Source organism: Bradysia coprophila, unplaced genomic scaffold (assembly GCF_014529535.1).
Source record: "Bradysia coprophila strain Holo2 unplaced genomic scaffold, BU_Bcop_v1 contig_94, whole genome shotgun sequence".
In the NCBI taxonomy this organism is placed as follows: Eukaryota; Metazoa; Arthropoda; class Insecta; order Diptera; family Sciaridae; genus Bradysia; species Bradysia coprophila.
In genome coordinates this window covers 6,365,805-6,382,029 of record NW_023504022.1, presented here as the reverse complement: position 1 = coordinate 6,382,029, position 16,225 = coordinate 6,365,805, and the positions used below count along the sequence as shown (strand labels likewise).

The 16,225-nt window shown below is 41.7% G+C and overlaps 2 protein-coding genes and 1 long non-coding RNA gene across 8 annotated transcripts; 2 read left to right on the top strand and 1 right to left on the bottom strand.

Annotated features, from left to right (window-relative positions):
- Positions 1–704: 704 nt before the first annotated feature.
- LOC119085140 (uncharacterized protein At4g17910-like) lies at positions 705–2,173 on the top strand. The gene has a single exon (XM_037195417.1). The coding sequence runs from the start codon at positions 769–771 to the stop codon at positions 2,170–2,172; it is 1,404 nt and encodes a 467-aa protein (XP_037051312.1). The 5' UTR covers positions 705–768; the 3' UTR covers position 2,173.
- A 2,174-nt stretch (positions 2,174–4,347) lies between these two features.
- On the bottom strand, positions 4,348–5,581 carry LOC119085144. 2 transcript variants are annotated; one of them, XR_005089239.1, is made up of 4 exons: positions 5,329–5,581; positions 5,033–5,260; positions 4,674–4,910; positions 4,348–4,605 (listed from the first exon to the last, which is right to left on the bottom strand). It is a non-coding gene; the product is annotated as an uncharacterized LOC119085144 (long non-coding RNA). The 2 variants fall into 2 exon arrangements; XR_005089240.1 differs by having other exon boundaries at positions 5,033–5,255.
- A 262-nt stretch (positions 5,582–5,843) lies between these two features.
- On the top strand, positions 5,844–15,905 carry LOC119085136 (NFX1-type zinc finger-containing protein 1-like). Of its 5 annotated transcripts, none has more exons than XM_037195407.1 (24): positions 5,844–6,038; positions 6,618–6,774; positions 6,811–8,181; positions 8,245–8,765; positions 8,824–9,055; positions 9,120–9,491; positions 9,562–9,875; positions 9,932–10,321; positions 10,387–11,247; positions 11,311–11,373; positions 11,431–11,633; positions 11,702–11,854; positions 11,916–12,229; positions 12,290–12,636; positions 12,698–13,155; positions 13,216–13,384; positions 13,436–13,647; positions 13,715–13,871; positions 13,946–14,114; positions 14,174–14,285; positions 14,367–14,587; positions 14,640–14,997; positions 15,060–15,594; positions 15,674–15,828. In XM_037195407.1, the coding sequence occupies exons 2-24, from the start codon at positions 6,635–6,637 to the stop codon at positions 15,781–15,783; spliced, it is 7,782 nt and encodes a 2,593-aa protein (XP_037051302.1). In that variant the 5' UTR covers positions 5,844–6,038; positions 6,618–6,634; the 3' UTR covers positions 15,784–15,828. The 5 variants fall into 5 exon arrangements, with proteins under 5 accessions (XP_037051302.1, XP_037051303.1, XP_037051301.1 ...); XM_037195408.1 differs by having other exon boundaries at positions 6,618–7,682; positions 7,740–8,181; XM_037195409.1 differs by having other exon boundaries at positions 5,847–6,038; positions 6,618–7,183; positions 7,733–8,181.
- The last annotated feature ends 320 nt before the right edge of the window (positions 15,906–16,225 follow it).

Sequence of the window (16,225 nt, the reverse complement as noted above, 5' to 3'; positions counted from 1 at the left end):
CTAAAGCACACTTACAGCGTGAATTTGCTTAAAAATTGAGACCTTCCATGCAAGATGCTTGGAAATCTACAAAAAATGACTTTTTTCTCACGTTGGAATTTCCCATTTTATGATCAATCTACAGATTTCTCACTTCAATTTAAAACTTGCCGATTTTACAAAAAGTCTACTGAAAATTATCGTTATCGCAAAAATCCACTGAACCTTGCTGTAATTTTCATACAAAAGTTGTAGCTCAATTTTAGTTTAGTTGAAATTTCGCACTAAAATGCAGTTAGAGTTACGACCTTAGTGAAAAAAAAAACGATCATCGTTACCTTCTCACATAAAACCTTGGATATTCCATGGAATCCGTATTACGTACATTTTGTGGGAAACGAGCCTTTCAATACTCAACTTGGCTTTTCAATCAGTCTCCAAGTAAAGTCAAGTATACAACCAGCAATGCAACCAGTCGGTGAAATGAAATTCTCATACATTTCTCCACACGAACTGAAATGTTTGACAGATGGCGCATCCATTTTGTGTCAAAATTTCATTTCACCGGCTGGCTGTATACTTGGCTTTAAGTTGAATCTCCCATCGTCGACGAAAATTTTGAATCACTCAGAAAAGTTTGGCGGGTGAATTAGTTTGTGCGCACACGCGGGTCCGGTTAGATGTCAAATAACTTGAACGAATCCATTGCAGATGTCACAATGGAACCTGACGTGAGTGACATTCAAACTGTGTGCATAACAAATAAAAAACCAAATCAAATAGTCCGCAATGGATGCACAGGAATACAAACTGCTCCATGAAAAATATATGCAAAATAACAACGGATCAACCATTACTGACACATTTGTTGCTATTGTTCCGTCATTCTTCACGACATTCATCACTGTCAACATTTTAGTAGTTTCAAAACCATTAGAACTACCGGCACAGTTCCTGGTCGAATTTCTGCTAAACATTTTTTTCGTGATACTCAACGTAACTGTGCTACACGTAGAACTATGGGAAATCACCGGATCACTGTTCGTGATAGCAGCAAGTGCTACGGTCCGGCAGCTCTATAAGCTAACGTATCTTACTCCATTCATACAAATCAGGACAAAAAGGCCGGGATATTTGGCAATGACACGATCGACAATAAATCTTTTGACGGCTATTTGCATACTGGCCGTGGATTTTCGATGTTTTCCGAGATCGTTGGCCAAGACGGAAACATTCGGATTCGGTCTGATGGACACAGGCGTCGGACTGTTCGTTTACAGTAATGCGATCATTTCAAGTGAAATCAAACCAATCACACGACAAAAGTTAACGCTAAACAAACTGAAAGGTTTACTGGTACAGAACTCACCATTGCTGGCGCTGGGCATGATGAGATTTTTTGTTATCAACGAACTGGACTATCAACAACATGTTTCGGAGTATGGCGTGCACTGGAACTTCTTCTTGACATTAGCAGCAACTAAAATTGTTGGAACAATCATCTTGAGCATCATTTCCACTGCAGAGCATATCAAGTACGTAGCGATTTTGCTGTTGGTCGTACATGAAACGGCATTACAACTGGGACTTTCCAACTACGTACTGAGCGACGTTCCACGAACTTCGTTTGTGGCAGCTAATCGAGAAGGCCTGTTATCAATCAATGGCTACGTGGCCCTGTACATGGCATCCATTCTCGTTGGATCATTTCTGAAAACTGATGCTACCGTCGTGAATGCAAGAACTCTTTTCAAACAAGCCGGAAAGTTGGCAATGTTTTCCATATTACTGTGGAAGTTAACCTATTTGTGCCGTGATATGTTCGGAGTGTCTAGACGTCTCGCCAATATGGGCTATGTTGTATGGATTTTATCGATTGGCACCACAATGACCGCTCTGTATATGTTGCTCGAAATATTCTACCATTACTTGGTATTCCATAAACCGGCAACGTCGGACGAAGATACACCAGAATCGAGGACGTGTGTGCCGGTAATTCTACAGGCAATCGAATATAATGGGCTGGCCTTTTTCTTGGCTGCGAACATTTTAACCGGATTGATTAATATGACTTTTCAAACTTTGCTTGTCGGCTGTGGCGGTGCTGTATTTTTGTTAACTGTGTACATGTTTGTGTTGGCAGCGATCACATTGTTTCTGTTTGTGAATAAAATTAAACTCAAGTTTTGGTAGAGTTTGGATTTTATTCAAGGAAGGCAATTCCAATCCAATGCGAAAAGTCCAGAAGATAACCCAAAAAAACCTTCAAAAATCTTAAAATTGCTTGAAATCTAGAACTGGGAAGATGATGGACCATGTGGGGTGTGAACTAAAAAGAACCGAAAAACAAAACATGAGCAATCCTTTGAAATCCTAAGTACTAGAACTGGAAAGCTGGTGGACCAGGAGTAGCGCTAGAACATTGAGAACCATATACCACCTCAATGATTTCAAATCGTTTCTTTCTTCAGTTACATGCAAAAACAATCACCCCTATCGTTCTCCGACTGATATTAGCAGGATTTACACCCACTCTGAAGGATCAACCTCAGGATTCAGTGAATTGATTTTGATAAAATATTCCCCAAATGGGTCTGGTCATTTGCTTTTCTAATAAACGTTATAAAAATATGCGAAGAACCATGACCAGCCCTCGAAAATCACCTTTTTCCACTATATCTCCAAGACCTTCAGCCCATTTGTCTTTTTAAAAATCCTTTGCCGAAGATATTTACAAAAATATCGACTGAATCATCATTTTTTTTTCACTTCAATTTCGTATTAATTGCAGTAATGCAGTTCATTCCACGGCAGGGTTCCCATTCGTCCTCTTTTTAGAGGACATGTCCTCTTTTTTCATCTCGTTCTGCTTTTTTACAAAAATTCTAACAACATCACTTTTTTGAAGAAGACGTCGTCTTTGTCCTCTTTTTTTCAGCTCTTCTTCTTATTTAAGTAAATTTGATGCAGCTCATACCTAAAGAACCTCTGTCAGAGAATCTCTGAACGGTAATACAACGAAATCTTCATTAAAAAAAAATCGCTCGCTTCGCTCGCATTCTTTACCACCTCATTTTTTATACATTAAGATAAAAGTTAGTCATTTTACAAGAACAGCGTAGCGTTGTGTGAGATACCAAAGATAAGGTAAAACGAAGTCTGTATTCAGGTAATATGAAGTGGATGTTATAACTGAGAAGGAATCCAAAAGAATATCAGGAAGATTTCAATGCATATTGTACACAGAATTTTTTGTTTTTAGCATGAACTGGTGTAAATTACACAATAGTTGCACAAAGAGCATGTACAGTTGCTGTAATTCCGTGTCAGAAATTCACTTTTCGTCCTCTTTTTTGAATGTCTTTTTGTCCTCTTTTTTGATGCCGAAATGTCCTCTATTTCAAAATTGAAAAATGGGAACCCTAGGATTCCACGGGGGAAACAAAAAAAAAAAACAAACAAAATCGTGTCTAACAAACGCACTTCAAGCATAAGATGTACTAATAGGGTACACATTCAAAATAATTGCGGCTTGCCAACTTTCGACACCCTGGACTTTACTTAAATAGTCGTAGAATGCCTCCAAATAAATTTCTAAAAATCTAGAATTCAGTTCTATCTTCAATCAGCAGTAGCAGGTTGTTCTAATAAAGCTTTCAAGTGTTTACAGGCAAAATATTTTATTTCTTTCGCACTACCAAGTCCACAGAGAATGTCCGATCGCCTTAAAATAAAGAAAGTAATTCAAGCAGAACTATTCGTTATCGCCTGTGAACGTGGCTCGATTCGAGGTGGTGTGACTGAAGATCCGAATAGCAGAGCTAGACAGTACGCGTATGAAGGTTTTGTAGGAACGATGTACGTTGCCAAAACTGAAAACATGATGAAAGCGGAAGATCGATTGTTGAAAGCTGATTTTCGTTACAATGTCCACGATGAAAGCAACGCCGCGGATGAAAGAGGATTCATCTACGTTATCAGCGGACAAAAAAGGCAATAGTTATTTACGCATGTGTCGCAAGCGAAAGTGCCTACAATTAATCGTCTAAGACTGGTACGTTTGTAACTTTTCATGCTAAAAGGACAATAACTTGAGAAAAAATATCAAAAATTGACCTCATTTTCGTACACGAAGCATGAAAAATATCGAAATATGTTGAAATACGATAAATTAGTGAAACTAATCGATAACAAAGACTGGAACTTGAATTAAAAAAAAATTAACAACAAATTGGTGTAGATTCCTTCCTTCGGCCCAAAGCAAAGTATGAAAGTCATTTGTTGAAAAAATACGAGTTCCACTGACTTTGATAGCTCTCACCAAAATAATTGAATCCATGGAGTGTCAAAAAAACATAAAAATTCTCCTGCTCGATGTGACATTCATTCGAGTGATTTTATTAGACTCTCTAAGCTTCAAGTTTTGTTTGTGAGTTCTGAATTTGTTAAATTGGCTCAGGTGTCCGTTGAACGGTTCTATATTCATTTGATACGAAAAAACCCCACTGTCATACCGATGCAATTTCGTTGCCAAAGCAGTGATCTCTTCGCATGATTTTTCCTTGTTAATGCGTGGATCATGAACAGTGTGCGAATATCATGGATCGGTTGGATAAAGATCGTCTCCTGCAATTAAATCAAGATCAACGAAAAGTAAAACTATTTTCGAATTCGAACAGAGTTTTCCATCTCACCCGGACACGCAAAAACTGATCCGTCTTAGTGCATAGGGACTTGTTACGTGATTTTGCGAAATTGACAACGTCATCAATGTCGTTAATGTGACAAAGTCGAAGCAGTTCGTAGCACTGAGTTGACGGACACCAAAAATGAACCAAAGTCTGAGCAGTTCGTAGCACTGTCCTGGGGTGGCGGAAGCCAAATTTTATTGCCAGCAAACATTTTCAAAAGATTGTGCACGGCGAGTCACACTGTATTGCATAAACGACAGGGTAAAGAAATGATTAATAGTGAGACTAACATTCAACGAACCAAGAACTCCTGAATGTCATTCTTAAACCGCAAAGATAGAAGGATAGAAATGATAAAGTACCTGCCCTTCACAATGAACCGCGTCAGCCAATGTCAGCCATGTAGATTATCCAACACAAGTTGTAATGCCCGGTATGAGTTGTAATTGCCTGCACTTCAGAGTTCGTAAAACTTCGAGACGACAGTGTGAATTGTGTAACCTTTACGAAATTTGTTGGTGTTGTTTCTTTCGTGTCTGCCAACATTCAACAACAACAGGACGGTAATGAATGCCAAACTCCAATCTTCTCTATGAAATGAGAATGAAACTTCAGTTTGACGGACTGTCCTTCTTCAAAGAAAATCTCATTACCGCACCTGAGAATGGCATATTCTTCCTTCGTTTGGAATATAAACGGTCGTTGACCCTTCACCGAACAATTCTTTAGTTCGCTCATTTGTCACTCCTGATGATTTGCTTCAAACGTTATTTCGACCAAAAATCAGAAGTGAGAAGCTGATCCTTTATTGCTTCGATTTTCGCTCTTATTATCTCGGCAGTCACCGAAATTTTCAAGGAAAGTGTTGTTTTTACCAGTTTTTACTCGCACTTTTATATTATTATCACCAAATGGTGTTTATTTACATGTCACGCAAGTGTAAGATTTTGACAGATGACGTGTCCCAGTAAATATTTTCCCAGCTCAACTGTTATGTAAATGCTGTCAGTAATTAAATGGCCCTTCCACTGAACGAAAATACACTAACGCCACCAACACCAAAAGTTAGTGTACTTTCGTTCAGTGGAAGGGGGTTTCCCTTGTTGATTGAAACAACTGACAGTTTGCACTTTTTCATTATATTGAAGGAAGTTATCACGTACTCATCCAGTCACAAGTGAAATAATTGGTATTAATATCGATTACAACTTGTTTTACTCGCTGATCGTAAGCATCGTAAATAAGTCGATAGAAATTTTTCTCAACGCAGTGCGCGTCTAGGAAGATATATCAAATGTATACGTCTGCCAAATTTTGTTATAATTTTTCAATCTACCTGTAGAAAGCCGTAAGCCAAATCGGAATTACGTAAGTCCAGTGATTCTTGAGATAATTTTTTTTAGGATACTAAGAACACTCAAGACGTTGAAATCAGTGACGAATTTTGTTTCAGCTGATTTTCGGTGGATATACTCACACAAACAAAAGTCACTGGGTAAATCCTTACGCGCAAGCGCGTAGTGTAGTAAATCAGTTCAAAGACATAATTTTGAACACTTGTTTATACTTAAATCAAATTAAACACTTGCTCTATGAGTGGATCAGCTGAAATGAAATTCGTCACTTATTTCTACTTACTTCTATAGGTCAAGTCCAAGGTTGTTCGAAAGATCAAAAATTATTTACAGAGAACTTGAACGTATGTGCCACGAAATTTAGCACGATGGAACACATCTATGTTCTTCTTTGAAAATAAGCCCAAATGTTTGAGTGGTTCTCGTGGTTCCGACCATAGGTTTCTGTCTCTGAAATTTCCGAACAAAACGCTCAATGATTTCAATTTCGACTACATAGTTGAGGTTAGGGTTCTTTGTGGGTGTGACGGTGTAGCTGTCAGTATTCGCGTTTCTTATGGACTTGATCTATAGAAATCTGTTCATTTTACAGATGTAAATTGGTTGGTCATGGATAAAAAGGATCCTTCATCTTGGAAACACCGATTTTTAAGCATTTTCGGTGCTTCATCAAAACATTTAAATTCCACTCAACAGCAAAGGTCTGATACAGTTGGGCCACCTGTGTCTACAAGCATCGAATCGGCCGTTGAAGCAGTTTATGAAAGCACCTCTGCAGTTCGGCCTGAAAAAAGTGTCAATTCTCAAGAACAGCGTGAGTCTACCGTGTCGCAAAGGTTGCATGTTCCCCAAGCCAGTGTTCCGAATAGTGCGAGCAACGCTGCTCCGAATAATTATCCTAAACCAGTTCCACGACGTTCGAAAACTGGTCAACTTAATGATTCATTTACCGTTGAAACCCTCTATGGAATGCCAAGAAGCGTTATCGATGGCGGTGATCGAATGAGTCGACAAAATTCGGATAAGGAAAAAGCAAGGCCGAACGTCAATCAAAAATTTTGTAATTCCGTTAGTGAAGGTGTCGCGAGCGGAGGCAAACTAGAAGCCAGCCGCAATTACAGTCAATCGAATTTGAATCTAGATAAAGAAACCACACAGAATGATAGTCGGAATCAACACAATGCCACAATGCTAGCACCAAAATCATCGCAGACAAGTGGTCCGAGCAGTAATGTGAACAGAGGTCTAACGAATCAGAATCTGCACCAAGCTATAATGTTTCGAGGATTACAGCAATCTCGGTCTGAAAAACTTCAGCAAGAAGAAGCAGCATTACGAAAATTGCATGATCTCGAAGCCCGTATTCGGAATAGTGATAGCAACGCTGCTCCGAATAATTATCCCAAACCAGTTCAACGACCTTCGGCTACTGGTCAACTGAATGATTTATTTATCATTGAAACCCTCTATGGAATGCCAAGAAGCGTTAGCGATCGAATGAGTCGACAAAGTGCGGATGATTCTTATCAAAATAAGGCCAAAGCAGGTCCGAACGTCAATCAAACATTTCGTAATTATGTTAGTGAGGGCAAACCAGAAGTCAGCCGCAGTCAACAATCGAATTTGAATCTAGATAAAGAAATCACACAACAGCCACATCGTTCTCCGACTCCGACTTCACAATACCCAGCGAGCGATGTATTCCAACAGCCACATCGTTCTCGTGCGCAAAATGATGTTAGTCGGAATCAACAGAATGCCACAATGGCAGCACCAAAATCATCGCAGCCAAGTGGTTCGAGCAACAATGGCAACAGAGGCCGAACAAATAAGAATCCGCACCAAGCTACAAAGTCGCGAGGATCACAGAAATCTCACACTGACCGTGCTGGGAACACAGGCCAAACGAACCGGCATCAGCAGCATGCTTCAGTACGTCAAACTTCGCACCAATCTGACAGCAATGTAGAAACCGGAAATTTATATCAGCCAAAGCGACCCCAAACGCGTGGTACAACGAAACAAGCTTCTCATGGCTCTGGTACCGATAAGAGAGATCATAACAAACCAAACAAACCGCATCAAGCAAGAAGTGCAGGTGCAGGTCCGAATCCTGGTAGTGGAACGAATCAGCGTCGCGAAGGCAACCAGCGAACGTAAGTTTTCATTGGAGCTAATCCAGTCTCAGTCAATTTTTTATGGTTCGTTCTACTTCGCAGGTACTTCGGATTCAAGAAATTCGAAAATTATCTGAAAAGTCCTGCGGATTCAGTTGTGATCTCCTTGCATTTGGAAATGGAAGCGTTCGAAAGCTTTTTGAAAGAGCCCAGGGCATATGAAGGAGGCACGTTCGGAATGTTGCTGGAGGTTCTGAGTGAAAAAGTGTTTTCGGATGAATGCAATTTGGTCAACTATCAGAACGACATCGTTCGACTCATTGCTTATCCCGAAATAATGAACCGTTTCCGTGACAAATGCCTGACTGTGGACGACTCCAAGTTCAAGTTCATTTTTAATGTGGCGGATTTCTTGAAACGACGCATGCCCGTTTCTGCTGCAGACAGTTTAATGGGGCTGGTGACCCTATGCGTTAGCAGGCTGTTGATGATCAAAGACAATCCAAAATATGGGACGCTTCTCGAACAATTCCAAGAGTTGTTTAAGTCTCTTCACGAAAAGCGACAGCAAGAAGAAGCGGAAGTGATAGCCAGAAAACCACTTTCACGTGGGAAATTCACAGGTAATTTCGTGAACACATTTTCTAGGATTGACCGGAACACTAACGCCATCTACAATAGACTACGACTTGAAATCGTTCGATAAACTGAAACCACCGGATGACTTCCGAAACATACCGATAATTCCTACGATGGAAGAACTATTGTCGTCCGAGCCGTCGTTCTTGCGACCGAATAAACAAGCAGGCTCGTACGCAGATGCCGATCATTACCTGGATGTACAGTTTCGTTTGCTTCGGGAGGATTTCCTACAGCCTTTAAAGCAAGGTATTCAGGAGTATTTGTCGTTGAGGTAAGAGAGAGTCGCTAGGAACATCGCTCATCAGATTCAATTGAAAATCCAAAAAAAATTGTAGAAAAACGACGAATAATCCGAGAATGCCCAAAGGTTCACCGATTCGAGTGTATTACAAAGTGAAGTGTCTCACCGCCGAAGTAAAGTTTGAGAATCTTAACTACTGGATCGAATTGCCGACGGACTATTCCAAAATCAATTGGGATAAATCCAAAAGACTTCTACCGGGCAACTTGGTGCTGCTGACGAAAAATAGCGCATCGCTTGATTCAGTTGTGTTTGCTACTGTTGGTTTCCGAAATGATGATGATCTCAAAAAGCATCGAAAGCTCACCATAATACCGGAAAAAGCACAGTCACGCATCGCTGATGTTCTTTGTGACGAAACCGATTTACTGCTGATCGAATCCGAAGTTTATTGGGAATCGTTCAGGTAAGTTCTGAATGTCGGAAGGATGGCCTATCTACTCGTTCCGTCGCTTAAAAAATTTGTCTACTTCAAGGCACGTTTTAAAAACGGCTCAAAATCTGAATCTGAGCACTTTTCCCCTGGCGAAATACATTGTGAGCGCTTGCAACAACGTTGAACCTCCGCCGTCACTCGTGGAACAGCGTTTTGATGATGGGGACGTCGCGACCACGATCAGATTGTGCTTCCAACAAAGATATTTTGCCGTCCATCCGTTTGTTAGCAGAACCTGGCCACTGGATGCAACCATTGGACTCGATGCAAATCAATTTGACGCTTTCAAAGCTGCTCTAACTAAACAATTTGTCATCATTCAAGGACCGCCTGGAACGGGGAAAACTTATGTCGGTACGTCAATGCGAATGAATGGTGTTCTGATGTGCCACTGAAAATATAATTTCCAGGTCTTCGTATCGCCGAAGTAATCCTACAGAATCCACAGCTGCGGACGGGACGAAAGGAGCATGATGTGGATGATTTGGCAGTGCAGTCGGAATACAGAGGACCGTTGCTTTGCATCTGCTATACTAATCACGCGTTGGATCAGTTCTTGGAGGGCATACTGAACATAATGAACCGTCACGAAATGGATCCGAAAATAGTGCGCGTGGGAGGAAGAAGTAAGTCGGAGGTTTTACGCGAGTTTAATTTACGTGATATGGCTAGAAGGACAAACCGACAGTTAGGTGGATTGCAGCGGAGAGAACTGAACGACCTCGAAAGGGATATGAAGCAAAACGAAAGATCAATCCGAAATCTCAAGCAAATTGCCGCCGAATTGCAATGGCCTACTGGTAAGCGTGGTTTGTCTGTAGAGGTATCGCCAATTTTTCAACAATTTTACTTGCAATCTAAACAGGAATCATCAAATTTGAGTCAATTGACGATCAGATCTATCAAACGTTGTGCTCCGAATTCTCGTCGCAACTATTGGACAAATTGAGTTCTCCGTCTTTTTTCAAACTCAGTAACTCCGATGTGTACAACATCACCGAAGGCAGTGCTATTGACGCCGTCAAGAAATGGTTCGAATATTTGCAAGTGAACGCGAATAAGAATGCAAAAGGTCGCAAAGCCCAGAAAGACAATAGCCAAGCTGAGACGCCGAGTGAGGAAGCATACGCGGATGTAGGGGAAGAAGAATTCTATGACATGGATGAACTGATGGAGCACCGAATGATTTTTGATGATGTCGTCGACCATGCTGAAATAGAAGCGCAATTCGAGCATAGCAATAGTGTCGGTCGGTACCATGGAAAAGAGATGAGCATCCCGCATTCAACGTTTTTGTTGAAGGAATATGAAAGAAATATTCAACGAAATGTCATCCATGACAAAGACTCAATGGCTGTCGCTAATACGAAGCGACGCAATGTTGCTCAGGTTCGCGAAAGTGTTTTTGTTGAACAGAAGCGGCTGGATGTGTTGGTGGAAATTTTTGCTTGTCTGAACGAAAATCGTGTCAAGATCCCCGATGTTGCAGCAAAACTGGAAACGTTGAGACGCTTCAATACAACGGACTCTATAAATGTCGTCGACAAGACTTTGCCACTGGTCGCACAGAGATATGCTGCATACTTGATTGTAGCCAAACGGGCCAAGCACTTAATGAACGAAACCGTACGAGGTCTTGAAGAAAAGTTGATCGAAAGCGCCGAAACCATTGCTCAATTGAAGCGTCAACATGAAGTGGAAATTTTGAAGAATGCTGACGTTGTGGGTAAGTGACGAATGGAAACAATTAAATCGAAACAAGTGACAACCGAAGGGTCAAAAATTCTAGGTATGACTACGACTGGCGCTGCAAAGTTTCATGATCTCCTGGCAAAGATGAAGTGTCGGATCGGTAAATTTCCAAAATGTTTGGCGCAGTTTCCCCATTTAATGAATGCCATTTCCCCAGTTATCGTTGAAGAAGCCGCCGAAGTGCTGGAAGCGCACATTGTCACTTCGTTGACCAAATACACCGACCATTTGATATTGATTGGCGATCATCAACAATTGAAGCCGAGCACGGCCGTCTACGAACTGTCCAAGAAATATGACTTGGACGTGTCGTTGTTCGAAAGAATGATCAATAATCACATGACGTGCTATTCACTGCTGGTGAGACGCTCTTTCCCCCAAATTGTAACAACTTCATGACGACGGAGTCGTTAAATTCAATGTTTCAGGCTCAGCATCGAATGCGACCCGACATCGCCGACCTTATCCGTGGTTCAATTTACGCTAATTTGGACGATGCTCGGAATGTTCACCAGTACGAATGCATTAAAGGGATGTCGAACAGTCTATTCTTCTTAACCCACGAAAAACTTGAAGAATCGGTAACGCCATTCTGTCACCTCAGTTGTGTTGTTCGTTCAAGCGCAAATTTAAAACATTTAGGAAGGTGATTCGATGAGTAAATTGAATGAATTCGAAGCTGATTACCTAGCTGGTCTGGCTGGATACTTGCTGAAACAAGGATACCTCCCATCATCGATTACTGTGCTGACGACTTACACTGGCCAACTGTTTCTGCTCAAGTCGAAATTCCGGACATCGGAGAGCCTGAAGTCAATTCACATTACGTGCGTTGACAATTTTCAAGGCGAGGAGAACGAGATAATTTTACTGTCGTTGGTTCGCAGCAATTTGGATGGTAAAATGGGATTTTTAAGTATAAGCAATCGGGTCTGCGTCGCTCTCAGTCGCGCAAAGTAAGTGTTACAATACTGGTATGGAATTGATCGCTGACAATATTGGTCTCCCATTAAAAGGAAAGGCCTTTACGTCATCGGGAACATGAAAATGCTCTCCAAGCAAACAATCTGGTCACAAATCAATGCCAAGCTGGAACAGAAGAAACAAATCGGACCCAAAATGACAGTCGTGTGTCAACGGCATCAAACCCACAGTGACATAGCGAAGGGAGAGGATTTCATCAAAAAATGTCCGGAAGGAGGTTGCTCGAAAGTATGCGGGCTGTTAATGAAATGCCATCACCTTTGTCCAAGATTTTGCCACGCTCAAGATCTGCAACACGAAAACTATCGATGCAGGGAGCTGTGCAGAAAATTTTGCCCTAGTGGACATCCTTGTATGCTCGTATGTCACTTTGGCACAGGTAGGTCATTTTCAAAAAAGTTATTTCCTTCCGGCGTCTTTTGATCTGCGGTCCATTTCAGATTGCTTACCGTGCAGAGTCAAAGTGGATAAGCCGCGCTCTTGTGGCCACAACATATCGGTCGACTGTCATCGATCCGCTGAGGACGAGTTTTGTCGCACTCAAATCAAACGGCTGCTGAAATGCGACCATGAAGTGATCGTTTTTTGTAGCCAAAAAATGGATGATTGGCTGTGCCGTAAGATCGTGGATAAAGTTCTAACCTGCGGCCACGAATCGAAACTGATGTGTCACGTTGATCCGGATACGTACAGGTGTAACATCGAAGTGAGAAAGGAACTTCCTTGCACTCACTACAGGAATATGAAATGTTTTGAACAACCGGCGGTCTCGATGTGTAAAACACTTGTGGACAGGGAGCTTCCTTGTGGTCATAACCAAAAAATGGAATGCCGACTTGATCCGAAAGAAGCCACTTGTGCGGTGAAGGTGACCGCGACGTTGGATTGTGAGCATACGGTAAGTCGAATCGCCGGTGTTTAGAGCGTGAGAAAATAATTTTTTTCCGCACTCTCACAGGTTGTTGTGCCATGTTTCCGGAAGACAAACGGTAAAATCGACTGTGTGGAATTATGCGAAGAACGTTTGAGCTGCGGCCATTCATGCCCTCAGAAGTGTCACTACTATAAGGATCGCCATCACGACAAATTTCAATGCAAGAAACCGTGCTCTAAATCGTGTGCCAACGGTAACCGAAATAGAAATTCAAAAATTGGTAAAATTCACGTGATTCTTGCAGGTCATCCATGCAAGACAAACCATACGTGTTCATCGCAATGTAAAAAGTGCAGAACGATTGTTGAACGTGCACATCCAATTTGCGGTCATATCGGGAAGATACCTTGCTGTGATTCGTCAACGGAGTTCCAGTGCCAAGAGCAGTGCACTAAAGTGTTACCCTGCGGTCACTCATGTGGCAAGAAATGCTGTGAGCCGTGTGGTCCATGCCGGGTACGTTCGTTGTGTCGCTTAAATAGAGAGGGAATTATCACGTCACGATACCATTTCATGCATCTAGGTACCGACATCAAAGTCAACACCGATTTGTGGTCCTGGTCATAAACAAACGGTCCCATGCAATGAAAGTCCCACCATCGAAAATTGCAAAGAGAAAGTCCAAATATTAAGCACTCTGTGCGGACATGAAATCACCGTTGCATGCAACATGCGATCTGGTACGATTATCAGAACTTATTGCCACCGGAACACCGGGTGAATTCATGTACTCAATTTGTCTTATCCGTTCCAGCATCGTCTGTGGAGATCCAATCACATTGCACTAAGCCGTGCGGTTTTACATTTCCCGGTGAAAATGGATGCGGACATAAGTGTTCGGGTACGTGCAGCTCTTGTTGCATGGGTACTCTGCATCAAAAATGCTTAGATAAATGTTTGAGGCCGTTGATATGCGGTCATCTGTAAGTCAGACGGATTTTTCGTTTCAATATCCAGCTGAGATAAAAAAAATCTTTTCCAGCTGTGACTTCCCATGCTCCAGGAACTGTCCTCCGTGTAAGAAGCGCTGCCAAATGAAATGCGAACATTCGAAATGTAAGAAGATGTGCGGTGACGCTTGTTTCATCTGCAAGGTAAATGGTTTTCACTTTCCTCTTTCGTTATTCTCCTTCAAAACGACTGTTCCAATTGGCTTCCACAATTTCACCATCTAGGAACGGTGCAGCTGGCAATGTAAACACGTGCGGTGCAAAAATTTATGCGGCGAAATGTGCGATCGTGGTCCTTGCAACGAGCCATGTGACAAAAAGTTACGTTGTGGCCATGCGTGCATCGGTTTCTGTGGGGAAATGTGTCCGCCACTGTGTCGCATTTGCGATTTGGCTGAACTAACCGAATTCCAATTGCTGTTCACGGAAGACGAGGAGGACGCTCGGTATGATTTGATATTTAAATGAAGCAATTTCCCTGACATTAAACACCTGCAGGTTCATATGGCTGCCGGACTGCAAACATGCGATTGAAGTCGAAGGATTGACGATGCATTTCAATGCCACTGATGAAACTGGTGAAATTGGCCTGAAGAAGTGCCCACGATGTACGACTGTCATAAGGACATTGTCTGGAAGATTCGGAAATATAATTCGGAAAACGTTCCGTGATGTTGCTCAGGTGAAAAAGAACTTTTTCGGAAATCGGCATCAGAACCAAAAATTAACGGAGGAGATCCATCAAAATCTGCAATTGGAAGCTACCAGTCTGGTGAATTTCCTGCCCTCCGTGAAGGCTCTCTTCGAGATGATCATATATTTCGATGACAAGAGCGCAACCGCGAAACTGCGTCAGGTAGACATCTTTCTCATTTAACTCGACTCGATTTAACTCAAAATTTACGATTGAACCAACAGGTGGACATAAACACTCTGAACAGTTTGAAGCAGATTTGGGTTTGGGTCAAGGAAGTTCTGAAGAACGTGTCCGATTATTCGAGTGTCGTAATAAAGAGCGACTGCGATTCACTGTTCGCTAACATCACGAACAGACCGCTGCCGTTATGTTCTTTTGAAGTCGATAATATCGGCAGTGAGATTCAACGGCTCGTTCATAAGATCCAATTCAATCGTCGCTGGGAAACGGCCTCCCATACGACCAGGGAACGTTCGAATGCTAAAGATCTGCACGCAAAAATTTCGGCTATTTTGCGTTCGAAAGGAATCTACGACGAAAAATGTCAACGAAAATTCATTGACTACATTAAGGACCTGGAAAAGCTGTTGAAAACCGGCATAGGCATTTCCGAAGGTGAACGCTTGCAAATAATCAAGGCGCTGGACATGAAGCAAGGTCACTGGTTTAAATGTCCCAACGGACATCCGTATATCATTACAGAGTGTGGTGGGGCGATGCAAGTTGCTAAATGTTACGAATGTGGTGCAAACATTGGTCAGTTCTGATTCTATTGTTCCCCTCTGTTAAGTGGCTCCATTTAAAGTTTTTGATTTTTTTTTTGGTTGTTGGTCAGGTGGTGGCAATCACGCATTGTTAGCAACCAATCAATTTGCTCCGGAAATGGATGGTGCCGCGCGTCCAGCATGGGATTCAGTAATGGTTCCCCAGAATTTCGGATTATAAATCATTTTGAACTGTTGAAGTGTTTGAGTTGGTTGAAGTGTTTGTTGAACCATAGCATCACAGGATCATTCACATTTTGTTCCATATTTTCTTTACCATTTTTTTTTTTTGTTCAATAAATATTCCAAGTGGAAATAATTCGCCGATTTGATTGATTGTCCACATTACCAGCCTTGCTATCAAATTAGTGAATTCAACCAGTTTTGATGAGAGTGCTCCCAGATCTGAATGGAAAATCTCTTGTCGAGTAAAAAACTGTAATAGCCTAAAGTCCAGGCATGGAAGCCCTAATTCCAATAGAAAACAGTTTTTGGTGGTAGTAAATAGGATGCGCAACAGATACTCTCACCAGTTAGGAAATAACAAGCAGGAAATTCCAACACGGTCCAACAACCTATGCAATTGTTTTGATCATTTGTGTGTTGAGTGACCTCACTAACAG